This window comes from Coregonus lavaretus (assembly GCF_964263955.1).
Source record: "Coregonus lavaretus genome assembly, contig: SUPER_35_unloc_1, whole genome shotgun sequence".
NCBI classification, from domain to species: Eukaryota; Metazoa; Chordata; class Actinopteri; order Salmoniformes; family Salmonidae; genus Coregonus; species Coregonus lavaretus.
In genome coordinates, this window is record NW_028167181.1 from 6,696,655 (window position 1) to 6,722,308 (window position 25,654).

General features: G+C 43.9%; 1 protein-coding gene across 3 annotated transcripts; it reads right to left on the minus strand.

Annotated features, from left to right (window-relative positions):
• Nucleotides 1-61: 61 nt before the first annotated feature.
• On the minus strand, nt 62-20,843 carry LOC311109937 (rho guanine nucleotide exchange factor 38-like). Of its 3 annotated transcripts, none has more exons than XM_084188448.1 (18): nt 20,747-20,843; nt 20,330-20,392; nt 19,903-19,998; nt 19,247-19,531; nt 12,196-12,386; nt 11,716-11,833; nt 11,249-11,396; nt 11,111-11,128; nt 10,393-10,592; nt 9,559-9,695; nt 8,804-8,908; nt 8,007-8,129; nt 6,489-6,701; nt 5,984-6,163; nt 5,579-5,713; nt 4,722-4,923; nt 2,633-2,970; nt 62-910 (listed from the first exon to the last, which is right to left on the minus strand). In XM_084188448.1, the coding sequence occupies exons 4-18, from the start codon at nt 19,488-19,490 to the stop codon at nt 728-730; spliced, it is 2,535 nt and encodes an 844-aa protein (XP_084044574.1). In that variant the 5' UTR covers nt 19,491-19,531; nt 19,903-19,998; nt 20,330-20,392; nt 20,747-20,843; the 3' UTR covers nt 62-727. The 3 variants fall into 3 exon arrangements, with proteins under 3 accessions (XP_084044574.1, XP_084044573.1, XP_084044575.1); XM_084188447.1 differs by having other exon boundaries at nt 19,903-20,004; XM_084188449.1 differs by lacking the exons at nt 19,903-19,998; nt 20,330-20,392; nt 20,747-20,843 and adding an exon at nt 19,679-19,873.
• Between the last annotated feature and the right edge of the window lie 4,811 nt (nt 20,844-25,654).

The following is a 25,654-nucleotide window of genomic DNA, read 5'->3' on the forward strand; positions in this document are numbered from 1 at the left end:
AAATCACGAAAGTGTGAAAACGACATGAGATCATCAGCCAGCGGTCATCAGATGAACAGGATCGTGCACCACTGATAGACTCTTTATTCATCACTGATATTCAAGTCATATAAAATATACACATTACATGAAGGAACTGTAAACTCTAAAACGCATTATCTCTTTCAAAATACATTTGCTTGACATATATTAGATATTAGAATAAATCATTATTTTCATTGGGACAACACACATTCACAATATAAATTCATCAACACTGCAGGTGGCAATACTAAGTGCTCAGCACAATGATAGCTTCATTATTAGTGCATAATGTGGCTTTCTCAATTGCAAATATGCAATAATCTTAACAACCATGATCTTTTGATAATTACATTTTCTGGTCAATATAAATTTTTTTATAGACACAGACAGTTACATTTAAGCCCTATCCCAAATCGACCCTACGCCTGTGGAGATTTGAGAGGATATGGTAATAAATCTACCTTACCCTGATACGGTAGGCGGAATTTTCACCATGTTGCTACGGTACACCTATAAAATCCTCTCAAATCTCCACAAGGGCATAGGGCCGGTTTCCTGAACAGAGATTTGGCCTAGTCCTTGGGAGTCTCCATTAAAATTGTGTTTTAGTTCAAGACTAGGCTTTAATCTGTGTCTGGGAAACCTTCCTGTAGGGGCTAGGAGTCCATTTGGGATTGGGCCTTCTTAATCCCAATCTATTCCTTTATGCGTATGACATTTTGCTGAGGTAGTTGGCTGGGACGTAGCCCTTCTGTCCATTGGCCTCGGCCAACCACCAGTCCTTGTTGCCTCCCAGGTCGCTGAACTTGAGGATCCTCACGTGCTGGTACTCCTGCAAGGTCAGCTCCTGGTCACAGCGCGCCTTGAATGCGTACACCGCATAAAACTGGAGAAACAGACAGAACATTCAAGATAGAGCAGTTATTTTACCATACATACAGTATACGGAGCAAATGGAATGGCATCAAACACCTGGAAACCATGTGTTGGTGTATTTGATACCATTCCACTAATTCCGCTCCGGTCATTAGAATGAGCCTGTTCTCCTCAATTAAGGTGCCACCAGCCTCCGGTGATACAGTAAATAGTGTGGTGTAGTGGAGAAAATGTTGGGTTCATGTTCCTCAGAATCAGACCCCAAACTAAAAGTGTGGCAAAAGTTTTTCAAAGTGCCCCGACATACAGTTATTTACTCAAATGAATTTGCAATGCAATCTGTTGAAACTTTAAAATCCACAACGTATCAAGGTATTGGTTAATTGCGATTGCAAAGCGTATTCCAGTGGAAAAATGTGCTGTACAGTCTCGACTGAATTCAGTGTGGTATTTCCATAATTCACCAGTCGGTGGCACTGTTAATCCATACAAAAGAAGAAACCGATCCCATCACAACTCACTGTAGTCCCAAACCCACCATCACCAATATCCATTTACAATCTCTATTAACCGCCTCATATTCTGATGGAGGTCAAAAGCGTCCTCCCAGGTCGCAGCAAACCAATACATAGTAAGAACAGATCCTGCCCTGCGGCTGCTAAAGGGGCTAATGTTGAGTTACAGCGCTAGTGTCGTATAGATGTTATTCACTCCATATAATCTCTATGGGAGATGGAAGTGTGACCCTAAACCTATCAGAGACAGACACACACACACACACACACACACACACACCGCCCCAAGGCTTCCACCAGGCCTAACAGAGTGGGTTTTCGAATCATCTGCACTATAAACCAGCACACTTCACTTTTTACTGCTCTCCATGCAATAACCACGCTCATATGTCATACCACGGCTCTGAGGAGGCCTTTACAGGCATTTCTATAAGCTAGTAAAGATACATTGCTTGCTTAGTCAATTCCTTTTTGTAGATTATTAGATTAGCTTGTCATCTATGTATTTCCTTGTCATCTATGTATTTCCTGTGCTTTGCTTTCAATGTGATATTTATTGTTTGTAAATTACAATGTAGCCTGTATATCAAATAGTCCATTTTGAGGTGTTGTTCAGCGAATGGAGTTTGCCATTCATTCTATTGAGATAGTTGACATAATGTAAAGCCTACTGAAAGGCACACCTAAGCCCTCTGCTTACTGTGAGCCCTGACAACTGAACAAGGATCAGTCCTTCCATTTCATAATGCACCTGTCACGTAGACACATATTATAGAAGTTTATAAATTGCCTGGCTGTGCTGATGAGACAGTGGATTGCGTAGTCAGATGGAACAGAGTAAATAGGCATTTTAACGTCATAGATTTAGCCGGTGATAACTTGTGAAATAGACACCTGCTAGAATGCTGTTTTAACCAATCAGCATTCAGAATTACAAGATTATGCTACATCAGGGTTCTTCAATTCCGGTCCTGGAGGGCCGAAACACTTCTGTTTTTTATTTCTACCTGGTAGTTAATTGCACTCACCTGGTGTCACAGGTCTGAATTAGCCCCTGATTAGAAAGAGAGGATGAAAAACAGAGGTGTTTTGGCCCTCCAGGACCGGAATTGAAGAACCCTGTGCTACATAGTGCATTCCTTTTGACCAGAGCCTTTATAGAGAGCAGGGTCCATAAGGGTTCAAATCGACCCTTCTTTAACCCAGCGTTACCCCACCTGCTGGTCGTCTGTCTCTGTGTCCACATCCTGGCGGACGTCTGGCTCTGTGTCCCCCTGTAGGCTGGATGGGGTGGAGCAGCTGTCAAGCGAGGTACTGGAGGTGTTGTAGAGGCTGAAGTTAGGTATGCTGCCCATGCTCCGTATGCTGCTTCGGCTTCGTATGCTGTTGTTCCTCCCGCTGCCCGACACAAACAGGCTGAGGTTGTCGAAGTCCTCGTCCAGCACCACGATGGACTGCTGGGGCTCTGTGGTCCCTGTACCCTGACCTGGTCGACCCTGATCCCTGTTGGGGTTGTACTGCTTCAGGAAGGATGAGTAGACGTAGCCCTGGGTACCTGGGAGAGAAGGAGAACAGAGGGATGTTTGTGTCTGTCAGACATATCTGGGTTCAAATAGTAGGTGCTTCCAGGTGCTGTGATTAGTGTGTGCTTCAGCCTGCCTGGACTGCCAGATGGGCGTTGTTTTCACTTTAGGGACTATTCCATTGATTCAGATAAAGTATTTGAAATAAAATAATATAGGCTACTATTCAAATCAAATCAAATTGTATTTGTCACATGCTTCGTAGACAACGGGTGTAGACCAACAGTGAAATGCTTACTTACGGGTCCTTTTCCAACAATGCAGAGTTAAAGATAAGAGACGAAAAATAAGTCTGTGAGAGAGCTAGGTGCAGGGAGGCTCAACAAATGCACAGGTGGTTGGGTTGGATGTGAATAGGGTTCTTTGTGAGACTGGCTGTACTGTGGGTAAGTCACAGGGAGATCGGTGTCACTGTCAACGAATAAGGGGATGAAAGAATGAATTGTCTGATTGCACGGTCTATAAACTGCCTATAAAAGTAAGGTTTCTTTAAACCAGGAGTATTGTTGCAATGGGAAATGGTAATTTTGTTTACTGCGTTGGCAGCATTAATATCGACCATATAATAAACAGCTTCTTATGAAGACTAGTAGTCCCAGTGGATGAAATAAATATGTGAAGTAGTTTCAACATGCACACGCACGCAAACCTTTCTACAACTCCTCGCAAAAACTTGGCTGATTTGAGCCTTGTTATTTTGCAGTACAGAGAAGCGCGGCAGGCATCTTCTTTCTCCTCCTCAGCCTGTGTTTCTCAATGCCCCCAGGGAGAGGCTTTGTACTCTAAGTAACTCTGCTTACAGCGAAAGGCGGCTCGCCGCAAACAACTGGCAGGCACTCAGCACTAGACAACGCGCTGCGCGGAAAATACATGGTAACAAACTCTTTTGAGTTGGCCTTGTTGTGAGGCAGCAACTCTCTAGAGAGAGAGAGAGACACAGAGCGTGTCGGTGAGGTTAGTTTGTTCTAGGTATCACTGTGACATCACAGTCAGAGGCCTCTGGGAATTTCCCCACCAGGCTGGCTGACTTGTCAGCTGTGGTAGGTTAGTAACCAGGAAGTGAGATGTGTATCCACGGTATCTACAAAACACACCACAGGACAGAAGAGCTAGGAGTTTAGTTCCACAGTAGTGAGGGGGGATGTTTGTCTAGAGTTAGGTCATGTAGATCAGACCTGTAGGATGGTGTACTACAGTAGCCATTTTGCACAAGACACACCTGTACAACGGACATAAACAGAGCATTATGTCTACATGACATAGACCTTAACGGTTGAAGTAGTGGATGAAACATCCTCTATTTGGGCGGTCTATCACCGCTAGTTTATAGAAAAGTGCAAATAAAATGTTCTCATACAGAACAGACATTAGGGCTGTGATGATACCAGTATCACTATATTAGTTTCATGGCAAAAATGAAAACAGGAAGCAGATCAAGCTCTTTGGTTCTTTAAAACCTGCTGTATGTAAAATAAATAAATGTGACTGCTGATGACAACATTATGATGTTTGTTTCCAACATTAGGGTGGGTTTTCCTTAAGAAGTTAAATCCGCTTTGTGTTTTGTTTCCTTGCCACAACACTAACGAGTATCGCGATACTGGTATCGTCCAGCCCTAACAAAAAATGGTACACATCCAATAACTAAGCCCCTATTGCAACATGAGACAGGAAGATCCAACAGTGCCACATCACATAATCCAACCTATGACAATGAACTTACTGCCAGTGTCAACCAGCCAGCGGCCCCGGCTCCCCAGGGGGTCTGTGTCCTTCAGCAGGCCCACCAGCTCCCCCTCCAGCAGGCTGACATCCTGCTCCTGACACCCGTTACAGTTCCTCTTCAGCTGGTACAGCCTGTCAGCTGGATACTCCTCCAGCAGCCTGGCCCTGTTGCCCTCTGTCTGACGCTGGATCTCTGGGACCTGTGGAGGGGGAGTGGGGGAGAAGGGAGTTAGGGTGATATGATCCGAGTCATCAGTGTCCCAAAGGGGGAGTGGGGGAATGATCGCTAACGAGCCCCCTTGGGTTGGTGGGGGTGGGGATGGGGATGGGTCTCAAGAAGGGAAGGTGGTTCGAAACCGATCCAAAGGAGTCTTGCGCTGATCAAACACACACACACACAGTGTCTTGTCTTTGGGGAGTAATACCTGGAGTAGCGCTGGGGTTGCCAAGCGCTCTATTTAATCACAACCCAGAGAGCTCGGCAGAGTCTGTTGGCTCCGATAATATCCCCAACATTGTTCTTTAATTGACTTTTAATTGGTTCAATTAAAAACCTACGGGAGCCAATCCTGGAATAGGTGGTGGGGCTGTGGGGTAATGCTGGGGTCTACTGGCATTCCTACAGATAGCTGGCTCAGTGAGGATGCTCCCAGATGTGTTTGTGCTGTCTTACCAACTCTTATGGTCATTGGCATGACAACGACAATAAGAGTTTGGCTATATAGCATAAACAGATCTGCGACCAGGCTAGCGTTTAATTACCTTAGCTTATCACATACTGTAGTAACAATGGGGGATACATTGAGGCAAGTCCTTCCAGCTTTCAACCGTGTATTTTTTTCTTCCCAAACTTACAGCTAAAATTTTCTTTGTTTTCTCGAAGCTGACTTTGCGTTCTATTAGAGTCTGTGCGTTGTCCTTGACGACAGTCAGGTTGTTGAGCTCTTCCATGATGCTGCTTTGGACTTCACTGATGTTGGACAAAGGAGCCTTGACAAACAGACAACACAAGTTTCAAATAAAACGTTTTATCATACTTCAATGTATGGTATTTAGCGTCAACTCACAACACACTATGTCCACCACAAACCCTTTCCCTTTCACACTACAAAATATCTTGCTGTTTAAATAAAGTAAGCCCTCTATTTCACCACACAAATCTCCACATGAACCCCCTATCACCCAGATACACCTCTGCTGTCCCACTCTCTCTCCCTCCCTCCATCTCCCTTCCACCCTCCCTCCCCCTCCCTTCCTCACCGGTAGTTGCTGTATGGAGGGTGCGTGGTGGCAGGCCGTGTCCATCAGGCCTTTGAGCAGAGTCACCAGGCAGAGGACACAGTTGGACAAGATAGTATGGGCGGCCATGTTGAATCTCTGCAGCTCCTCCACCAGCTGAGCATTGAGGGCTACGTAGTCCCGCCGCGCCGCCACCTGGCCCTGTAGTAACAGATTTTTCTTTTAGCAAAGACATTTATAGCATTCTGAAATTGTCTTATTTATTCAACATTTATGTTTTATTTATTGGGACAGCAACATATTTCAGTTTTTAATGAGAACAGCTATAATGCTGAAAGACCACTAAACTAAACTCTCAATAGCAAAATAATTTTCTGTTTTAATACTGTCGTTAAAATGCTATAATCCCTTCAAAATGAGCTATTTGAAGCTTCAATATAACATTTAGGAATGTTCATTCAAATCGTATAACGGAATTGTTGCTAGGTAACATGATCGCGACAAACCGAAGCCTTGTTGACCTCACCTGGTCCTCTGATACAGGCGATGGAGAGGAGGAAGAGGCAGAGGCTGAAGACGTGGAGGAGGAGGAGGAGGAGGAGGAGGAGGGAGAGCGCTCCAGGCGGCTGCAATAGTCCAGTAGTTTGTCGTAGCGTTTCTGGATGAGTTTCTGCGGGGCAGCAAACATGCCTTGGAGGGAGGCGAGGGGTGCCAGGACCAGATGCGTCATCCTCTCTTTCTGGAGGGGTCATATAGGGAAGCAGTGATGGAGAATGAGGGTTTTTCAATTCATTACATTAATCTTGCCCTGGAGACAGCTCTGCAGTATGGTCACTAGCTGACACATCCACAAAGACATAAAATCTGATTTGAAACCTAACCTTAACCCTAACCTTAACCACACTGCTAACCATAATGCCTAACCCTAACCTTAAATTAAGACCAAAAAGCTATTTATTTTTTTCATACATTTTTATGATATAGCCAATTTTGACTTTGCAGCTGGCCCATCTAGCGGAAATGGCTCAGTTCTGCCTCCAGGGCAAGATTCATGACAATAAACGTCAACCTGCTTTTTTGGTGTGAGATCACACAAACATACAGGGAATCGACATACTGTAGGGCATTTATTTTAGCATAGATTACAAAATAGACACTCTTGTCTCATTATATATGGTTGTGGCTGTAGGAATCAATCAAATGAGGCACAAAATGGCCTACAAATTGGTCTGACACAAATAGTTCTGCCATCTGCACTTTAGTTTTTATAATCTCCTCTGAAAACGTCTTGCCTTGCCCATTTCAAATAATGATGTGTCTATTTCGAATAGTAACAAAAGGCATCGTAATGAAACTCGTTGATACAAAAGAGCCCCCTTTTTCTCCACCCAGAGGGCAGGTGCGTTGCAGTTTCAGAGGCTAGTTACTGTGTGAGCTGTGCTGAGCTTTTAGCGCTGTTAGCGCTGTTAGCTATTAGCGCTCATTATAGTCTCTGTGGGGCCTCGAGTGGCTCCTCATCCTTCACTGAGAGCACCAAGCAACACAAAGAACTCTATTCAAAAGGCTCGTTATCTCAGGAATGAGCAACAGATCTATCCCCACAGAAAGGAGGGCAGATGGCAGAAGAGAGAGAGGGGGGGGAGAGACAGAGGAGGGTGAAGAGAGTGCAGCTTTATAGGGATAGAGGGAGAGATTAAATGTGTCACCAGGCAGTAGTGGAAGCCGAAAGGTTGACTGACAGATCACTCACTCACTCTGACGGAGGAGTGGAGAGAGAGAGGGAGCCGTGTAAGCGCAGGAGGGCACAGCTAGGGCAAGCAGGCCCCACAAGTGAACAGCGTCCACGGAAAAAAGGATAGACAGGCTGACAAGCAGGAGAGAGAAGAGAGGAGAAGAGCCGGCGGCCTGAGAGAGATGGAAGACGGAAGATGGAAGAAAGGAAAAAATAGTTACGTTGTCAAAAATAACATTCACAGCTCCTCAACAGGAAATAGTTTGTATTTACTGTGAGAATGGGGTATCCCAAGTGTAGAGTCAAACTTACAAAGTGCTTGTATGGGTCATTGCCGTTCTTCAGGTGCTGAGTACCGTTGGTGTCTATTTTGTCTGGATCCTTCATGATGTCCTCCAGGTCTGCAGCATTCTGGACCGCGACACCTACCATCTCCTACACAACGTGTAAAAGACACAGTCGCTATTGCTTTCCATGGGTATTACTCCCGTATTTAAATATTATTCACTGGAACATTGAGATTGTCTACACCACCTTATTTGTTCTGAATATTAGGATATTTTCAATCCATCCATCCATCCATCCAACAATCCATCAATCCATCAATTTATCCATCCATCCATCAATTCATCCATCAATTCATCCATCCATCCATCAATTCATCCATCCATCCATCCATCCATCCATCCATCCCATCCAACAATCCATCAATCCATCAATTTATCCATCCATCCATCAATTCATCCATCCATCCATCCATCCATCAATTCATCCATCCATCCATCCATCCAACAATCCATCAATCCATCAATTTATCCATCCATCCATCAATTCATCCATCCATCCATCCATCCATCAATTCATCCATCCATCCATCCATCCAACAATCCATCAATCCATCAATTTATCCATCCATCCATCAATTCATCCATCCATCCATCCATCCATCAATTCATCCATCCATCCATCCATCCATCCATCCATCCATCCATCCATCCATCCATCCATCCATCCATCCATCAATCAATTCATCCATCCATCCATCCATCCATCCATCCATCCATCCATCCATCCATCCATCAATCAATCAATGGCTGGTACAATATTACCTGTATGTGTATCAGGTAACAGTGAACGTTCTTGACTAGTTGTCTCACTGCTTTCTCCAGACTCCTGAACAGCTTCTCCTCCTTGTCAAATATCTCATCTCTCACCTAGAGAAGAGGGAGGGAGAGAGACAGAGTGACAGAGAGAGAGACAGAGAGAGAGAGAGAGAGAGAGAGAGAGAGAGAGAGAGAGAGAGAGAGAGAGAGAGAGAGAGAGGGGGGGGAGAGAGAGAGAGAGAGAGAGAGAGAGAGAGAGAGAGAGGGGGGGGGGAGAGAGAGAGAGAGAGAGAGAGAGAGAAGAGAGAGAGGAGAGAGAGGGGGGGGGGAGAGAGAGAGAGAGAGACAGAGAGAGAGAGAGAGAGAGAGAGAGAGAGAGAGAGAGGGGGGGGAGAGAGAGAGAGAGAGAGAGAGAGAGAGAGAGAGAGAGAGAGAGAGAGAGAGAGGGGGGGGGGGGGGAGAGAGAGAGAGAGAGAGAGAGAGAGAGAGAGAGAGAGAGAGAGAGGGGGAGAGGGAAGGAGTTACCATTTAACCACTCACTTGGCTTACTCAGTGGTTCAGATAATATTGACCTTTCCAGCTCCTTAGACTAGTTTGACTTTTTAATAAAGGCAGGTTATTCTATTGATAACCTCAGGACAAAAATAATTATTACACAAATGTTCCCAAGTTGTGGTATGTCATTGACACATTGTATTTACTCACATTCATATTATATGACTTAGTGTAGAGTGGGAGAGGTGTAGCAGGTAGTTAGTTACCTGTGGCTCCACACCGGTGAGGATCTTGAGGTGTCCTGTGAGCCTGTCAGACTTCTTCCTGATAGAGTGGATGCTGAACTTGTTCAGTTTACCCATCAGTGTCCCCCCATCCTCCTCTGTCCTCTTGTACTTCATCACTACAGTATGACAGAGAATCATAGGTTAAGGACAAGAACAAGTTGGAGCCACACTGTACAATTAGGAATTAGAATACTAATGTTATAAATAAATAAATCACATTGTATTTGCCACATGCGCCGAATACAACAGGTGTAGACATTACAGTGACATGCTTACTTACAGCCCTTAACCAACAATGCAGTTTAATACTTCTTTTTTTTAAACAATAATTAAAGAGCAGCAGTAAAATAAAATAACAGTAGGGAGGTTATATACAGGGGGTACCGGTACAGAGTCAATGTGCTGGGGCACCGGTAAGTCGAGGTAATTGAGGTAATATGTACATGTGGGTAGAGTTAAAGTGACTATGCAGAAATAATAAACAGAGTATCTTGGCGCTCCGGTAATGTTCAATATAATTTAATAGGATCTCTATGGTTGAAGCACTAAAGGGGTCATGACATTTAGTAATGGGATGTATAGCATGGTAATAACTGCCATACAGTATAATACTTTAATTGCTTCCAATCTTAACCACAATTTTCTGTGTTCTTTAAAATGTTTGATGTATCAATTACATTGAACCACCACCATATCACGTAGAGATTTATGTCAGTTCTGCACATTTCTCAGACAGTGTATTTAGAACGTGTGCAGGTGATATGTACGTCACACATTTCTTCATCTCAGACTATAGCATATTTAGAGCTGTACCGATGTCCTTCCTCCTCTTGAACTCGTTGATGTTGACGTTGATGATCTTGGCGGCGGTCAGGGCCTCCTGGAGGGGCCTGTTGTCAGGGTGGTCGCTGGGCGTGGCCTGCCATAGCTCCCCCAGCAGCAGAGGGTACTTCATGACCCGCTGGACCGGTTTGATGAGCAGAGAACCCATGTCCAGCAGGTTGGGTTTACCTCTGAAGACCGCCACAAAGCATAATGTTAATAGTAATGTTACTACACTAGAGGCAAAAAAAAAAGCTTTCAGCGGAATTCCGCCGGTTTCCAGCAGAGATTGCCGCAGAAAATATCAATAATCCCAGCAGGTTAGTTTGGGTTACACATTATTACACAGTTATTAACACATGCTAGTACAGTTAACATGTTAGAGCATGGCGCTTGCAACGTCAGGATTGTGAGTTCGATTCCCGGGGGCCACCCATTCATTAAATGTATGCACCCATGACTAAGTCGCTTTCGATAAAAGCATCTGCTAAATGGCATATATTATTATTATGATTAATATTATTATGATACAGCTAGTTACACATAATTAGTCTGTCAATTACATTATACATTTAATAACAATGTTATACTTAATACTCATTTAAACCACTGAAAATCAATATGGATAGGATGTACATTTTTATATTATAGTGTAAATTATTCCAAAATATTGTTACAGGAACGATGATAAAAAATCTGGTATACTTACTCTTGGTCGTATATCTGCCTGCAACGAGACACAAAGTCATTGCTTTAATAAAAGTTATTATTGCCAGCAGTATAAATGCCTCTTTGGGAGGAAATGCTTAGTTGATGAATGAGGGGGAAGTATCTAGCAGCGACTCACTTCAGTGATAACACACAGGTGATGAAATGTTGCTTTATTCCTTCCTCTTTCTCATAGGACTTGAGTAAAGAGTTAGCGTCGTCGTGGTGATAGCAGTAGATTTTATAGACGTCCTCCAGCGCTGCTTTGGCCTGAATGAACACTTCCCCTATGGTGGGAAAACAAAACGTGATACATTTTAATTAACCAGTATTAAATCAGTCAACCTGAGTGGCTTATTTAGACATGTGGCATATTATAATGACAGTATGGTCAAGATATGGGTCATGTCCATTAGGTCACGCAATGGAAAACGTTTTAAAAAGTTTTGCAAAGGAAAATGAAAATGAAAATGTGTTATTGGACCAGGTAAATCCAGGTAGTCCCAAACCTGTTTTAATCAATTTTCTTACATAAGTTTCCCTAATGAACCAGACTCAGGTGACTGAGGTTAAACAGAGGTCAGAGGTCAACGTGAGGTCACCTACCTATGACTAGTGCTTCAGGGTCGGGCTCAGCTGTGGCCTCCTGCAGCCGGTGGAGCAGCGCGGCCGACACCTCACACACTGTCTCCATGTTAGTAAACAGACGATCCACGTCCACCACCTGGAGACACACAGAGAGAGATACCTTTAGACACATAGCCAGTCATATGTATACTTCAATGTTCTGTTACAACCATATAGCCTATGTTAGCCTGGCATGATCTCCCCCAAGTGTAGATATCCCTATTGGGGCAGTGGCTAGCCTGGGAAGAGCACACCCCTGATATTCGCTACACTGGTGTCAGAAGTGGGATGTGTGCAGTTCAACCACCATGCATCATCTTTTGAAAATAACTTATTAGACTAACACTGCCTGAATAATGAACAATACAACATTCACTACCAAGCAAGGTAGCACAAGGTAACCACCCCTCTGTATCTCTGTAAGCAGATGATATCACCCAGTGTCTACTTCCTCATTACCTGTCTGTCTCTGAGGGGCTTGACCACCTCTCTGATGCAGAGCTCCAGGTCGGTGAGGAAGTCCCTCTCTGTTTGCACCAGCTCCTGGATGACCTTTGACCTGCGGCTCATTTTCCTCAGGCGGACCTCCTCTGGCTCGAGGGCCGGGGAGGCCAGGATCGACGACAGGGGGGACAGGGGAGCCATTTTCTCTTAAGAAGGGGACAGGGATACGTTTAGGATGTGTGTTGGATGGCAAGGTTTTCTTCTATGTAGAATATACCCAGTGGGCATAGATGTCAATTCAATGTCTATTCCATGTTGGTTCAACGACGTGGAAACAACGTTTATTCAACCAATGTGTGCCTATTGGATAGTCTCTGTCTGAACAGATAATATATAAATATGACATAACACAATAACATGGTGAGATATGACATGATCATTGACACAATTAACGTGTTAACTACACATCATATTTCTACACATCAATTAAAATGTGAGATCTGTTTCAAAAGGGGCCATATCAAATGATCTATTCATGCATTCACTGGCAAAGTAAAGAGAGAGCACACGTGTACAAGAGCCCTCTGCATGAAGTTGTATTTAAATACATGGGTACGGTATGCGATGCATGCACGCGTGAGAAAACATACATCTCTCCCAACACCGTCACCTGACTTCATCCCTCCCAACCCTCTGCCAGTGTTTCACGCTGATCTAATTGTTTTGACTGAGCGCCAACCAGCCCCCATTAGCATGCCTGTCAGGTTCCTCTCCTCTTTTCTCATCCTTTCTTTTTTCCCTCTTTTTATTATCGCCCTGCTCCCCCTAGTCAGTCCCTAGCTGGCGGTGCTTTGCATGGCGGGTGAGGAGAGAGACTGTGTGTGTGTGTGTGTGTGTGTGACGAGGAGGGAAGTGTGTGTTCAGGGAAGGGAGATGTTTGCTTTCCGCGTCTGCCGCCTAATCGACCTCAACACATCACTTCCCCCTCTCCGGGAGAGAGATTGAGAGAGTGAAGAGGGAAGAGAAAAAGAGGGGCGAGAGAGAGAGAGAGGAAGAGAGAGAGAGGGTGTGGGGGGAAGAGAGAGAAGAGAGATGGAGAGAAAGAGGGAGAGAGAGAGAGAGAGAAAGAGACAGAGAGTGGAAGGAGGAAGAGAGTGCTGTGTCAGGTTACTGAACTAAATGCGTGCAGGCATTCCATCTGCTCCAGCTGGGGGATGCACCTGACACATACACATACACATACACATACACACACACACACACACACACACACACACGCCATCCCGCTACACAACCCAACCTCAACCCCACCCCCAGCACACATCAAGACAGTCAACAAAAATCTGACGCACAAACACCCACACACCACACCACACCACACCACACTCATACATGCATAATGCGTACACATTCCACACCCACCGCCCGTCCTATCACCTCACAACCCACCCCTTCCCCCTCTTCCCCACCTCTCAGTCTCACACTCCTACCAGTGCATTCATGTCAACACGCCCCTGGCATTCACTTGTATACATGAGGTATTAAAAACGTAACATTCAAAAGCTTTGACTTTGGAGAGCTATTTGACCATTTTTCACAGAGAGGTGGAATGAGGACATGATGGTGAAGAGTAGGAGAAAATAATAACATGTCAAGCCCTCTAAAGCTGCAAAAAGCTAAATGGACACCTTCACCCCTCCTGGCTATCAGGTTTCAATGGCCTGCACATTTCAGTCCCCTTGTCAAAAATATAATATTTTACAATTCTCCCTAAAAGAATAGTGGTCAATTACTATATTGTTGTAGCAATTAAAATGGCTTGACACAACGTAAAAGTGAACCATGTTCATTCATTAAAATAAAGCGTTCAAATTTAAATAAATGTGAATGAAACGTGTGTCGCATTACAACATAACATCTGACATACAGTATAATGGCTATTCAAGAGACTATGCTGCAAGTGAAAACCTCTACCCGTGAGAAAACTGGCATAAAGTGCAGATTCAGCAGCAGGGCTGAGTACCTTCTAGCCAAGCTCCCTGCCTGGGTAAAACCTGTGACCTTCTAGCCAAGCTCCCTGCCTGGGTAAAACCTGTGACCTTCTAGCCAAGCTCCCTGCCTGGGTAAGACCTGTGACCTTCTAGCCAAGCTCCCTGCCTGGGTAAGACCTGTGACCTTCTAGCCAAGCTCCCTGCCTGGGTAAAACCTGTGACCTTCTAGCCAAGCTCCCTGCCTGGGTAAAACCTGTGACCTTCTAGCCAAGCTCCCTGCCTGGGTAAAACCTGTGACCTTCTAGCCAAGCTCCCTGCCTGGGTAAAACCTGTGACCTTCTAGCCAAGCTCCCTGCCTGGGTAAAACCTGTGACCTTCTAGCCAAGCTCCCTGCCTGGGTAAAACCTGTGACCTTCTAGCCAAGCTCCCTGCCTGGGTAAAACCTGTGACCTTCTAGCCAAGCTCCCTGCCTGGGTAAAACCTGTGACCTTCTAGCCAAGCTCCCTGCCTGGGTAAAACCTGAGTTATTGAAATAAAACAGCTCCACAAAAGAGGACCAGCATATTGTTAAATGAAGCACTTCTATCACAACATAGTCATATCACAGGTCAGTGTTTGATAGAGCCATAATGTAATGGTCTAAGTCCTCCCATTGGCCCCCATTATGCTGCTGTATTATACTGGTTTGGTTGCAGGCGCAGGAGTTCCCATGAAAGCGGATACGCCAGCCCTTTCACTAGGCTTGGCCATTGAAAACGATCTAACGTACGGAAGGCCTTGGAAAACAAGGACCCTGACGGATCACGTATCGCCACGAGGAAAAACGACACGTTAGACCCCCCCGGTCACCACCCTGCAGAATACAATAGGGTTGAGAATGCCATTGAGGAAAGGACTGAGTTCAAGTACATTAGGGGAATAGAGGTGGTGCCTCTTAGGAAGGACGAGAGGGCCAACGCTAACGGCTGAAGCAGTTATTAAACGACTGGCTTTGGGGTTAGCTGGGGTTTGTATAGGATACCACACTGAGTGGTGTTTGGCTCCAGTCATCACAGTACTGTCCTACTGTACTGTACTCTAGTGTACTGTACTGTACTGTAGTGTACTGTACTGTAGTGTAGTGTAGTGTAGTGTACTGTACTGTAGTGTAGTGTACTGTACTGTAGTGTAGTGTACTGTACTGTACTGTACTGTAGTGTACTGTACTGTACTGTACTGTACTGTACTGTACTGTAGTGTAGTGTACTGTACTGTAGTGTAGTGTACTGTACTGTAGTGCAATGTACTGTAGTGTAGTGTAGTGTAGTGTACTGTAGTGTAGTGTAGTGTAGTGTAATGTACTGTACTGTACTGTACTGTACTGTACTGTAGTGTAGTGTAGTGTACTGTACTGTACTGTAGTGTAGTGTAGTGTAGTGTAGTGTAGTGTACTGTACTGTACTGTACTGTAGGGTACTGTACTGTAGTGTAGTGTAGTGTACTGTAGTGTAGTGTACTGTACTGTAGTGTAGTGTAGTGTATTGTACTGTACTGTACTGTACTGTAGTGTACTGTACTGTAGTGCAATGTACTGTAGTGTAGTGTAGTGTACTGTAGTGTAGTGTAGTGTACTGTACTGTACTGTACTGTACTGTACTGTACTGTACTGTAATGTACTGTACTGTACTGTACTGTACTGTACTGTAGTGTACTGTACTGTACTGTACTGTAGTGTACTGTAGTGTAGTGTAGTGTAGTGTAGTGTAGTGTACTGTAGGGTACTGTACTGTACTGTAGTGTAGTGTAGTGTAGTGTAGTGTACTGTAGTGTAGTGTAGTGTACTGTACTGTAGTGCAATGTACTGTAGTGTAGTGTAGTGTACTGTAATGTACTGTACTGTACTGTACTGTAGTGTACTGTAGTGTAGTGTACTGTACTGTACTGTAGTGTACTGTACTGTACTGTACTGTACTGTAGTGTAGTGTAGTGTAGTGTACTGTACTGTACTGTACTGTACTGTACTGTACTGTAGTGTACTGTACTGTACTGTACTGTACTGTACTGTACTGTAGTGTAGTGTACTGTACTGTACTGTACTGTAGGGTACTGTACTGTACTGTAGTGTAGTGTAGTGTACTGTACTGTACTGTACTGTACTGTAGTGTAGTGTACTGTACTGTAGTGCAATGTACTGTAGTGTAGTGTACTGTACTGTACTGTACTGTAGTGTACTGTACTGTACTGTACTGTACTGTACTGTACTGTACTGTAGTGTAGTGTAGTGTACTGTACTGTAGTGTACTGTACTGTTCTGTACTGTACTGTACTGTACTGTACTGTACTGTACTGTACTGTACTGTAGTGTACTGTACTGTACTGTACTGTAGGGTACTGTACTGTAGTGTACTGTAGTGTACTGTACTGTAGTGTATTGTGGTGTATTGTACTGTAGTGTAGTGTATTGTGGTGTAAGTAGCTGGTGCCTCCTATTCCCTCCTAATGGCCCATAGGTGAGAGCTTGGCCTGAGGACAGTAGCTTGGTTGATAGGGGCTCTGTGTCCCCCGTAGTACGGACACACTATCTGATCCAATAACAAGACACAAAAGGCCATTGTTGAGGCAATTCACACACACACACACACACACACACACACACGCAGGTACGCACGCACACACAACACGCACACACACACACACAAAGACACACGCACAGGTCATGCATACCAATTGACCAGTTTGTCTTATGAATGTTTGGGTTGTGGATGACTGTTCACAGATTTCAATAACTCACTATAAACTGAGGAGGTGAATTACTGTATGACACTAGCCAGTGTGCAATGTCATATCAGGGTGGTAACGCTTTGTGACTGACCATAACTTCTGGTTGCTATGGACCTTGAGGCCAGGCTTGATCAACCTGTTTCACAGCAGACAGACTGCTAGACTAGAACTCAGTGTACAGGAACAACTCACACACTTCCCCATTTAGATGGTGAAGCCATCATTATGTCAATATTTGCAATGTCCCTGTACACTTATACTCAAGGCAGCTCCTTTAGCGTGAGGGAGAAATCCTTTAAAGTGGGCGGTGGCGGTGGCAATCAGTTTACTGAAAACAATCAGCTGTTTGACAACTGAGTTGTGACGCTGGTCCTTGGGCACAAGTCAAGAAAATAGAAAGTGATGATAGGCAATGAGTGCCTGTGTTTCAGGTAAACAGAGGACGTGCTGACAGGACAAGGAGTGTCCTACATCCACACCCTATTCACTACATTTGACCAGATACCCATGGGCCCTGGTCAAAAGTAGTGCACTATATAGGGAATAGGGTGTCTCAGTGTTTCAGGTCAACAGTAGGTGTGCTGATAGGGCAAGTGTGTCCTATTCAGCATGTCATTATAATACAAAAATAGTTTAAATGGCTCTTTTGATTGGTTAGATGGGAGATTGACGGCATTGTTTAACTGTCTAAACTAATGCCCCTAATTGACATTAGCAGAAGTGTGGGTGTCCATTGTTCCCTTGTAGAGGAAACTTACAGAACTAGTGGCACAAGAATCTCTACATAGTTAACCTCTTATTTTCTGTAAGGCTGCCAGTGACTACTTGGCTGGTTGGCATTTATTGGGATGACTCATGTACTGGAAGCAGCTCTGCAGGGTGGTCACTAGCTGGCACAGCCACAAAGTCATAAAATCTTATTTTAAATCTAACCCTAACCACACTGCTAACCTTATGCTTAACCCTAACCTTAAATTAGAGTTTTTTTTAAATGTCATGAATTTTTACATTATATAGTCAATTTTGCAGTCCTGCCTCCAGGACAAGATTCATCCCAATAAATGTAAACCTGCGCCTGAAGGTCTACATTCCAAGTGCGTGACAACATCTAATGTAATGCAGTGGAGGAAGGACAGGTGAGGTGAGTTTTCCTGAACTGCTGATGAGAGGCTGACTGTCTGGGGAAAGTGGGAGAGGCTAAAAGGACACTGCGTACCCTGACCTTAACCCTGACCTTAACCCTGACCTTAACCCTGACCGTAACCCTGACCGTAACCCTGACCTTAACCCTGACCTTAACCCTGACCGTAACCCTGACCTTAACCCTGACCTTAACCCTGACCGTAACCCTGACCTTAACCCTGACCTTAACCCTGACCTTAACCCTGACCTTAACCCTGACCTTAACCCTGACCGTAACCCTGACCTTAACCCTGACCTTAACCCTGACCGTAACCCTGACCGTAACCCTGACCTTAACCCTGACCGTAACCCTGACCGTAACCTAATTTTAACCAATTCTGAAATTAAATATTGGTTTGCAGGTCAGGAGTCTCCATATAGCCTTTATTATGATGACCAGTAACAATACTTTTGTTCAATTTTGAACCCAGATTGTGTTAAAATAAAAACTGTTATGATAATTGTATACGAATTTGACTTTAGTGAATGTGAAGGCTGACCATGTGGTGACAGCCACCTAGACATAGTTTAGGCTATAGTAGCACGGTAGTAACACTGGTGATGACACGTGTTCATATTTCTGTATGTTCACACTTCCCCTTTAAAGTCTCAGAGACCACACACTGGTTTAATAATTAAATGCTTCAATCAGTGATAGAAGCCCCATTGTAGTTCACTCATAATAGGTTTCCTTATCTTGTTTAATACCAGGCCTGTAGCTATAGCCCCTCCTCTGTGCTGTCAGGCTGCTGTGGCTCGGTTGGAGCACGGTTTGCATATGTGACCTCATCCCTGCGGGAATAGCTTGGTGCTCCCTCTGTCACATAACAACACAACAGGTGCTGGGCAGAAACATCCATAGCTACAGTGCCCTTCGTCTATCTGGCTTTCTCCCTCGAGTCACACGTGTTCCTCTGGAATCTATGACACACTACCGTTGATTTGCTGAACGTCTATAAATGCTTCCCTGTTGAAAGTCAACAGACATGCTGATCCAAGTAAAGTGTCACCTTTTCTTTTACAAAGAACAGGAGCAGAACTTACTATCGTTCAAGCCAACAGGAAGCTTTGAGATATAGCTAACCTGTAGAGTTACTAGTTGCCATAGTTATGACCTCAGGGGATCCAATTACCTTTAAGTTTGGCACTGTACTCTGTCTTGTCCGACTGACTCCTCCGCACCAGGGTCCCCAGATTGATGTCCCCTTTAATGTTGGCGGCAGTGTCATCGTTGGCCACCACGATGGTGTCCGTCTTCCTCCTCTCCAAGTGCATGTACCGCAGAAAGTTAGGCCTGGTTCTCCTCTTGATGACTTTGTCTTTTTCCTTCTCCTTCTCTTTCTCACTGCCGTTGTTGGCCTCCTTGTTGGGATCCATGGCGACCAAGAGGCCCTCTTCTTCTTCTCCCCCGGTGCTCTCTGTCCAGCCAGGGAGAAAGAGAGAGGGAGAGAGGGAGGGAGAAAGAGAGAGCCTGAGAAGTGCAACAGGTGTACTGTAGTGCACTACTGCCAATGCCACACAGGTACTGTGGCCCCTCCTTCTCCCAGGCTCCTGCCCTGACGTACCTGTCACAGGAGAGCTCTGTGGCCCCTCCCCCTCACAGGCTCCTGCCCTGCCGCACCTGTCACAGGAGAGCTATGTGGCCTCCCTCCCTCCCAGGTTCCTGCAATGCCATACCTGTCACAGGAGAGCTCTGTGGCCCCTCCCCCTCACAGGCTCCTGCCCTGACGTACCTGTCACAGGAGAGCTCTGTGGCCCCTCCCCCTCCCAGGCTACTGCCCTGCCATACCTGTCACAGGAGAGCTCTGTGGTCATGCCCCCTCCACTGCTGTACTCATGGCCCTGCACCCTCCACTGCTGTGCATTGCAACCTCCCCGGGAACACCTGTATCTAGAGAGAGATAGAGGGATGAGAAGGGAGGAGTGGAGGATAGTGGGACTATGACCACTAACAAATGTATTATTTTGGTTTTACTAAAGAGAAGGGTCTCGAGGGACAACATGCAAAGCAAAACACTGCATGGAAAATATAGATATTACATCGGCTACAGTATGCGTCAAGACAATGAGACAGCGTTTGTAAATTTTATTTGTAATGTAAATGATGGTTATTGTTTTTCTTCCATTTGAAGAACCTGGGGTCTATATCTAAAGGTGTTTACCATTCAGAACACACATAAAACAAAAATACATCAAATATATAACCAATAGATGACCTTTATTGCTGAGAGCTCAAGGAATCCCTCATCCATGTTCATGAGATCGTTATTTTCCACCAACTGTAAAATTAGATGCATGAATTCAACAAGTGGGTTGCTGTGAAAAGAAATCTATTCAAATGTCCATTAAGTGATTCATTGCAACAGATGCTGCACTTTAGGCAGATAAGTATTGAAGGATAAAAACAGAATGCACAGAATCCACTTATAAAGACGATAAAATGTTCACCAATATACAGTATATTCTTCATAATACAGACATTTTGAAGATACCGCTTAAAGTGGGTCCAGGAGGGCTATAAGCTATAACTAGGGCCCAGAGTTTTTCCTGGTGAGGTCACAAAGAAACCTGGTCCTAACCATACTGTATATTAACAATGATGAAAAGGTGGTTGAAAAAAGTGACTTGCTTACCTTTATAGGTCAACGCTCTTCTAAACTACAGCGAAGCAAATAGGGGATTAAAAGGAGAGTACAAAACAACAGGTCAAAGTGCACAGTGAGGAAGGAGGAGGGTTTTAAAGTCTGTATACTCACCTGCGTACCGCATTGGACCTGTGTTGACCATTCCTAATCGGCTGGGCTAGCCGATACGTCAGCTTATGTAGTTAAGACAAGCTACAGAAAACATTGAAAGCAACAGTCATGAAGCACTGACTGCCCTTGAGAGAAAGAGAGAGGGGCATAATAGTGTAGCTTAAACATAATTTACTCTATACACTATGTCTAGTAAATGAATGAGCCAAACTGAAAAACAAATGTTATTTTAACCTACAAAATGATATGATCACAGGAACACAATAATACACAAGGTTCTCACTCTGCTGATAAAACTGCCATACATTAGTTTCAAGTTTCAAGTTTTAATGTCACATGCACAAGTACAGTGAAATGCCTTTCTTGCGAACTCAAAAATACCACAACGCAACAATGCAACAACCCAACAACCCAACAATGCATTCTCTTTCATACTTCAGCCAGATCTGGTTCAACAGGTATATCACATACAACAATAAACTACTACAATGATTTCTAGACAGAAAGTGCATTCCATAGTGAGAAGACAATGAATGGAGGCATCATTTCCCTCCCCACTGAAGCACAGGGCAATAAAGGCTCATATTGTGTTTCCACCTCACCGTGTAGTGTGATGTAGGACACCCGTTAGTCCTCCATTAGACTGTGTTTCTCCCTCTAAAAAGTCTTATCGACTCCAACTCCATCTTCTTTACAATTTAGAGACAGTGTAGAGACTGTTTGTACCTCTGAATTACATTTGCCTCATACGTCTGTATCCCCCAAAAAAGAATAAATGCAGCTTTTACAAAACAATGTTAAGAGAAATGTGAAAACATACAGAACTGAAAGAAACAAAGGCATATGCATGATAAATAATCACTTGACTTTGATTTATTTATCAAGATCAACAAAGTGACATACAATAAAGTAACATCGACTCAGAGTATTAAAATAAACATAGTTAACATTACACATCAGGTTGAATGACGTCATCCTGATTTTTTTATTTATTCCAGAATAATTATTTCCCCTTGTGTGCCAAGCCTGTTCAGTCTGCTGAAGTTCATATGCCCTGAGGGAGCTTGTGGAAGTTAGGTAACCAAGGGTGTGGACTGAGGTTCCGGCTTGGCAAGGGGCTGCTATGCTGCTCAAAGAGAGACTGGCTACAATGACTTCACACATGAGAGAAAGGGATTGTCAAGAAAAGTGAATCACGTCCATATACGAACAAACTCAAGATAAAACACACAATAGATGCAGTAAAGAGGTCAATGGAACTCGACCAGAACAATGGAAATGCAATGGAAACGCGTGGGGGAAAGATGCCGTGGGGGAAAGATTCCCACATCTCCTCATTGCCCCCCAGCAAAATTACCCTACCTTTAGGCTATTGTTTACATGTGTATTTCACACTATGTTGAGGTAAAAATTAGAGTATAATGCTTGTACGGATGTCAACCCCAATACATGTTCATGTCATCGTCCCAATCAACTGCATTACAGTTAAAAATGGCTTTGACTACCACCACCAATTTCTCTATGCTAGCTATGCTACCAGCTTATACGAACAGGAGTTAGCATTTAGCAGTCACTTCTTCTAAACCTGAAAAGGGACTACTTCTAAATGTTCAACGTGGTCTCAGAGTATTTTGTATTATTCTGTACGTAAGTCCGAGACACTCCATTTAGCATGAAATGTTAAGTTTCATATGGTATGTTACGAATTGTAATTTGTACAATATGTTACAAATTTGCAATATGTTATTTTACATTTTAGTCATTTAGCAGACGCTCTTATCCAGAGCGACTTACAGTTAGTGAGTGCATATTTTATATACTGGTCCCCCGTGGGAATCGAACCCACAACCATGGCATTGCAAACGCCATGCTCTACCAACTGAGCTACATCCCTGCCGGCCATTCCCTCCCCTACACGACGCTGGGCCAATTGTGCGCCGCCCCATGGGTCGCCCGGTCACGGCCGGCTACGTCAGAGCCTGGATTCGAACCAGGATCTCTAGTGGCACAGCTAGCACTGCGATGCAGTACCTTAGACCACTGCGCCACTCAGGAGTTATGAATTTGCAAAACGTACGTTAGCTAGGTGGCTAGCCCTAACAATAGCTAGCTCTAGGGATTAGGAGTTAAGGTTAAGGTTAGGGGAAGGGTTAGCTAAAAGGGTTAGGGTTGGGGGAAGGGTTAGCTAACATGCTAAGTAGTTGCAAAGTAGCTAAAAAGTAGTAAGTAGTTGCTAATTAGCTAAAGTTGTCCGTGATGAGATTCGAACATCTTTACCGCATCTCTGTCTCATGTGACTCCCTCCAACAGGTTACTGAAGACCTCTATATGGGTCAAAGTCAATCAATTAATCTGTGTTTGTTGTGATTAAAGTACAGTGCCTTCAGAAAGTATTAACACCCCTTGACTTTTTCCACATTTTGTTGTGTTATAGCCTGAAATTAAAATTGATTAAATGTAGACTTTTTTGTCACTGGCCTATAAACAATAACCCATAATGTCAAAGTGGAATTGTGTTTGTAGAATTTTGTACAAATTAATTACAAATTAAAAGCTGAAATGTCTTGAGTCAATAAGTATTCAACCCCTTTGTTATGGCAAGCCTAAATACGTTCAGGAGTAAAAATGTGCTTAAAAGTCACATAATAAGTTGCATGGACTCACTCTGTGTGCAATAATAGTGTGATTTTTTGAATGACTACCTCAATTATCTGTAAGGTCCCTCAGTCGAGCAGTGAATTTCAAACACAGATTCAACCAAAAAGACCAGGGAGGTTTTCCAATGCCTCGCAGAGAAGGGCACCTATTGGTAGATTGGTCAAAATAAAAAAGCAGACATTGAATATCCCTTTGAGCCTAAAGACTTATACAATTTTAAAAAATGTGGAACTCAGTCCGGCTTCCAACTTACTCTTGAAAATGTTAATAGTAGAATGCACTAGTAGAATCGTCTTGTCATGTCAGTCATTGCATACCTTAGAGAGCTGTTTATAACTTGTCAGAAATGTAAAATGATCAACTAGCCCATGTCAGCTAACATGTTTTAGCAAGGTTTTTTTATCCCATAGATTTTGTTGTAATGTTTGAGTCACTCAAATATCACATGAATACACATTAGACATGGCAAAATGTATAGAATTGCAAGAAATAAGCTTTAAAACCTGCAAAAAATTTCCATCTGTGTGTGTGCTTGTGTACATCAATAGCCTATTTATGAACATGGATACACTTTGAGATTTCAAACCTAGGACGGGTGCAGCTTAGCCTACCACCCGCTTGTGTTTATAGCATTGATGTGTGCATCTTTTGTTTGAACAACCTGCGAGGCAATAAATATGACAATAAAAGAAGACTGAGGGGAGGGAGAAACGCTGAAATGGCTGGTGTGGGTGTTTGTTTATCGAAGAGCACTAGCTGGGCACAAAAACAGCAGATAAGGACTTTGGTCTCTGTGGCTTCGCCAGCTTAATTACTAGCTTCCAGAAGCATAACACCATTCAGGATGTGCTAGAGATGAGAAACACAAAAGCTAGGGGGCTACAAAGCCAGATAGGGCCGTTACTATGGTGACCATAAGGAGGGCCCCGTCGCTTGAAGGAGGTTCAGAAACTAGTAGGCAGATTAGACAGCTAGAAGATTGGACGCTGGGGATTTGAAGGACTAGAGTTGTCAGTGTCACAGCTTTAAGGAACACCTGACATTAGCCGAAAATATAGCCTAAGAAATTACCATTGTGAAATGAAATGGTATGAATGTGTTATTTAAGCAATAAGGCACGAGGGGGTGTGGTATATGGCCAATATACCACGGCTAAGGGCTGTTGTTACACACGATGCAACGCAGAGTGCCTGGATACAGCCCTTAGCCGTGGTATATTGGCCATATCCCACAAACCCCCGAGGTGCCTTATTGCTATTGTGAACTGGTTACAAACGCAATTAGAACAGTAAAAATAAATGTTTGTCATACCCGTGGTATACGGTCTGATGTACCACGACTTTCAGCGAATCAGCATTCAGGGCTCGAACCACCCAGTTTATAATGTGTAATTAGTAGCCTAATTATGAAAAAACTAAATGTTTTGCAACAGACTAATTGTTTTGCAACAGAATCGGCATAATGAATAGAGCCCATGCCTGTAATTGTATTTTTTACTGTACTTTTATGTTTTTTCAACACTTTATGTAATATAAAATTACAAATGATTTCCACCTCTCCTACACTGGAGGGTGGGTGGACATATTTTTTTAATCGATATCCCCTGTCTGTGACCTTTTCCAAGATGGCGGTGAACGGGGCCAACCTGCATAATGTTTTCATGCTGCTGACGCTGGAACCCCTCCTGGCGCGGAACCCCTTCCTGGTGCTCCACGTACGCAGGGACAACTTAGTGAGCGACGTGCTGAGGGAGATCACCATCTACTCTGACGTCGACCTCAAGAAGTCCCTCAAGGTCAGAGTTCAGCACCTCTCAGGGTCACAATGGTTAAGTAGTGTGTCGTAAATAGTCCCTATTTTTTTTTAAAGAGAGATCTTTGTACTCAAAGAGAAATAAGATAATACCACCAATCATCAATTGTTTGTCAATGGCTGCACATATAATTTGAGGATGAGAAAGTGATTGATAGAGTATTTGGGTCCAGTTAGTGGCCATGTCTTTAACTTTACAATGTTTTATTGAACAGGGGTTGTCTTGGCTGCATTGTGTTCACTACTACAAACACAAATGTGATTCAACACATCAACAGACAGAGCCACGTCGACCAACACAGTCATTAACACTGA

What these genes read in the sequence shown, in the direction of transcription:
- LOC311109937 (XM_084188448.1), bottom strand. Translation starts at nt 19,490, where the DNA reads ATGGATCCCAACAAGGAGGCCAACAACGGCAGTGAGAAAGAGAAGGAG. An exon ending in AAACAAAGAAAATTTTAGCT is followed by an intron (nt 4,924 to 5,578) that starts GTAAGTTTGGGA and finishes CCCCCTCCACAG; the next exon opens with GTCCCAGAGATCCAGCGTCA. An exon ending in CAGAGACAGACGACCAGCAG is followed by an intron (nt 911 to 2,632) that starts GTGGGGTAACGC and finishes CTGTTTCTCCAG; the next exon opens with TTTTATGCGGTGTACGCATT.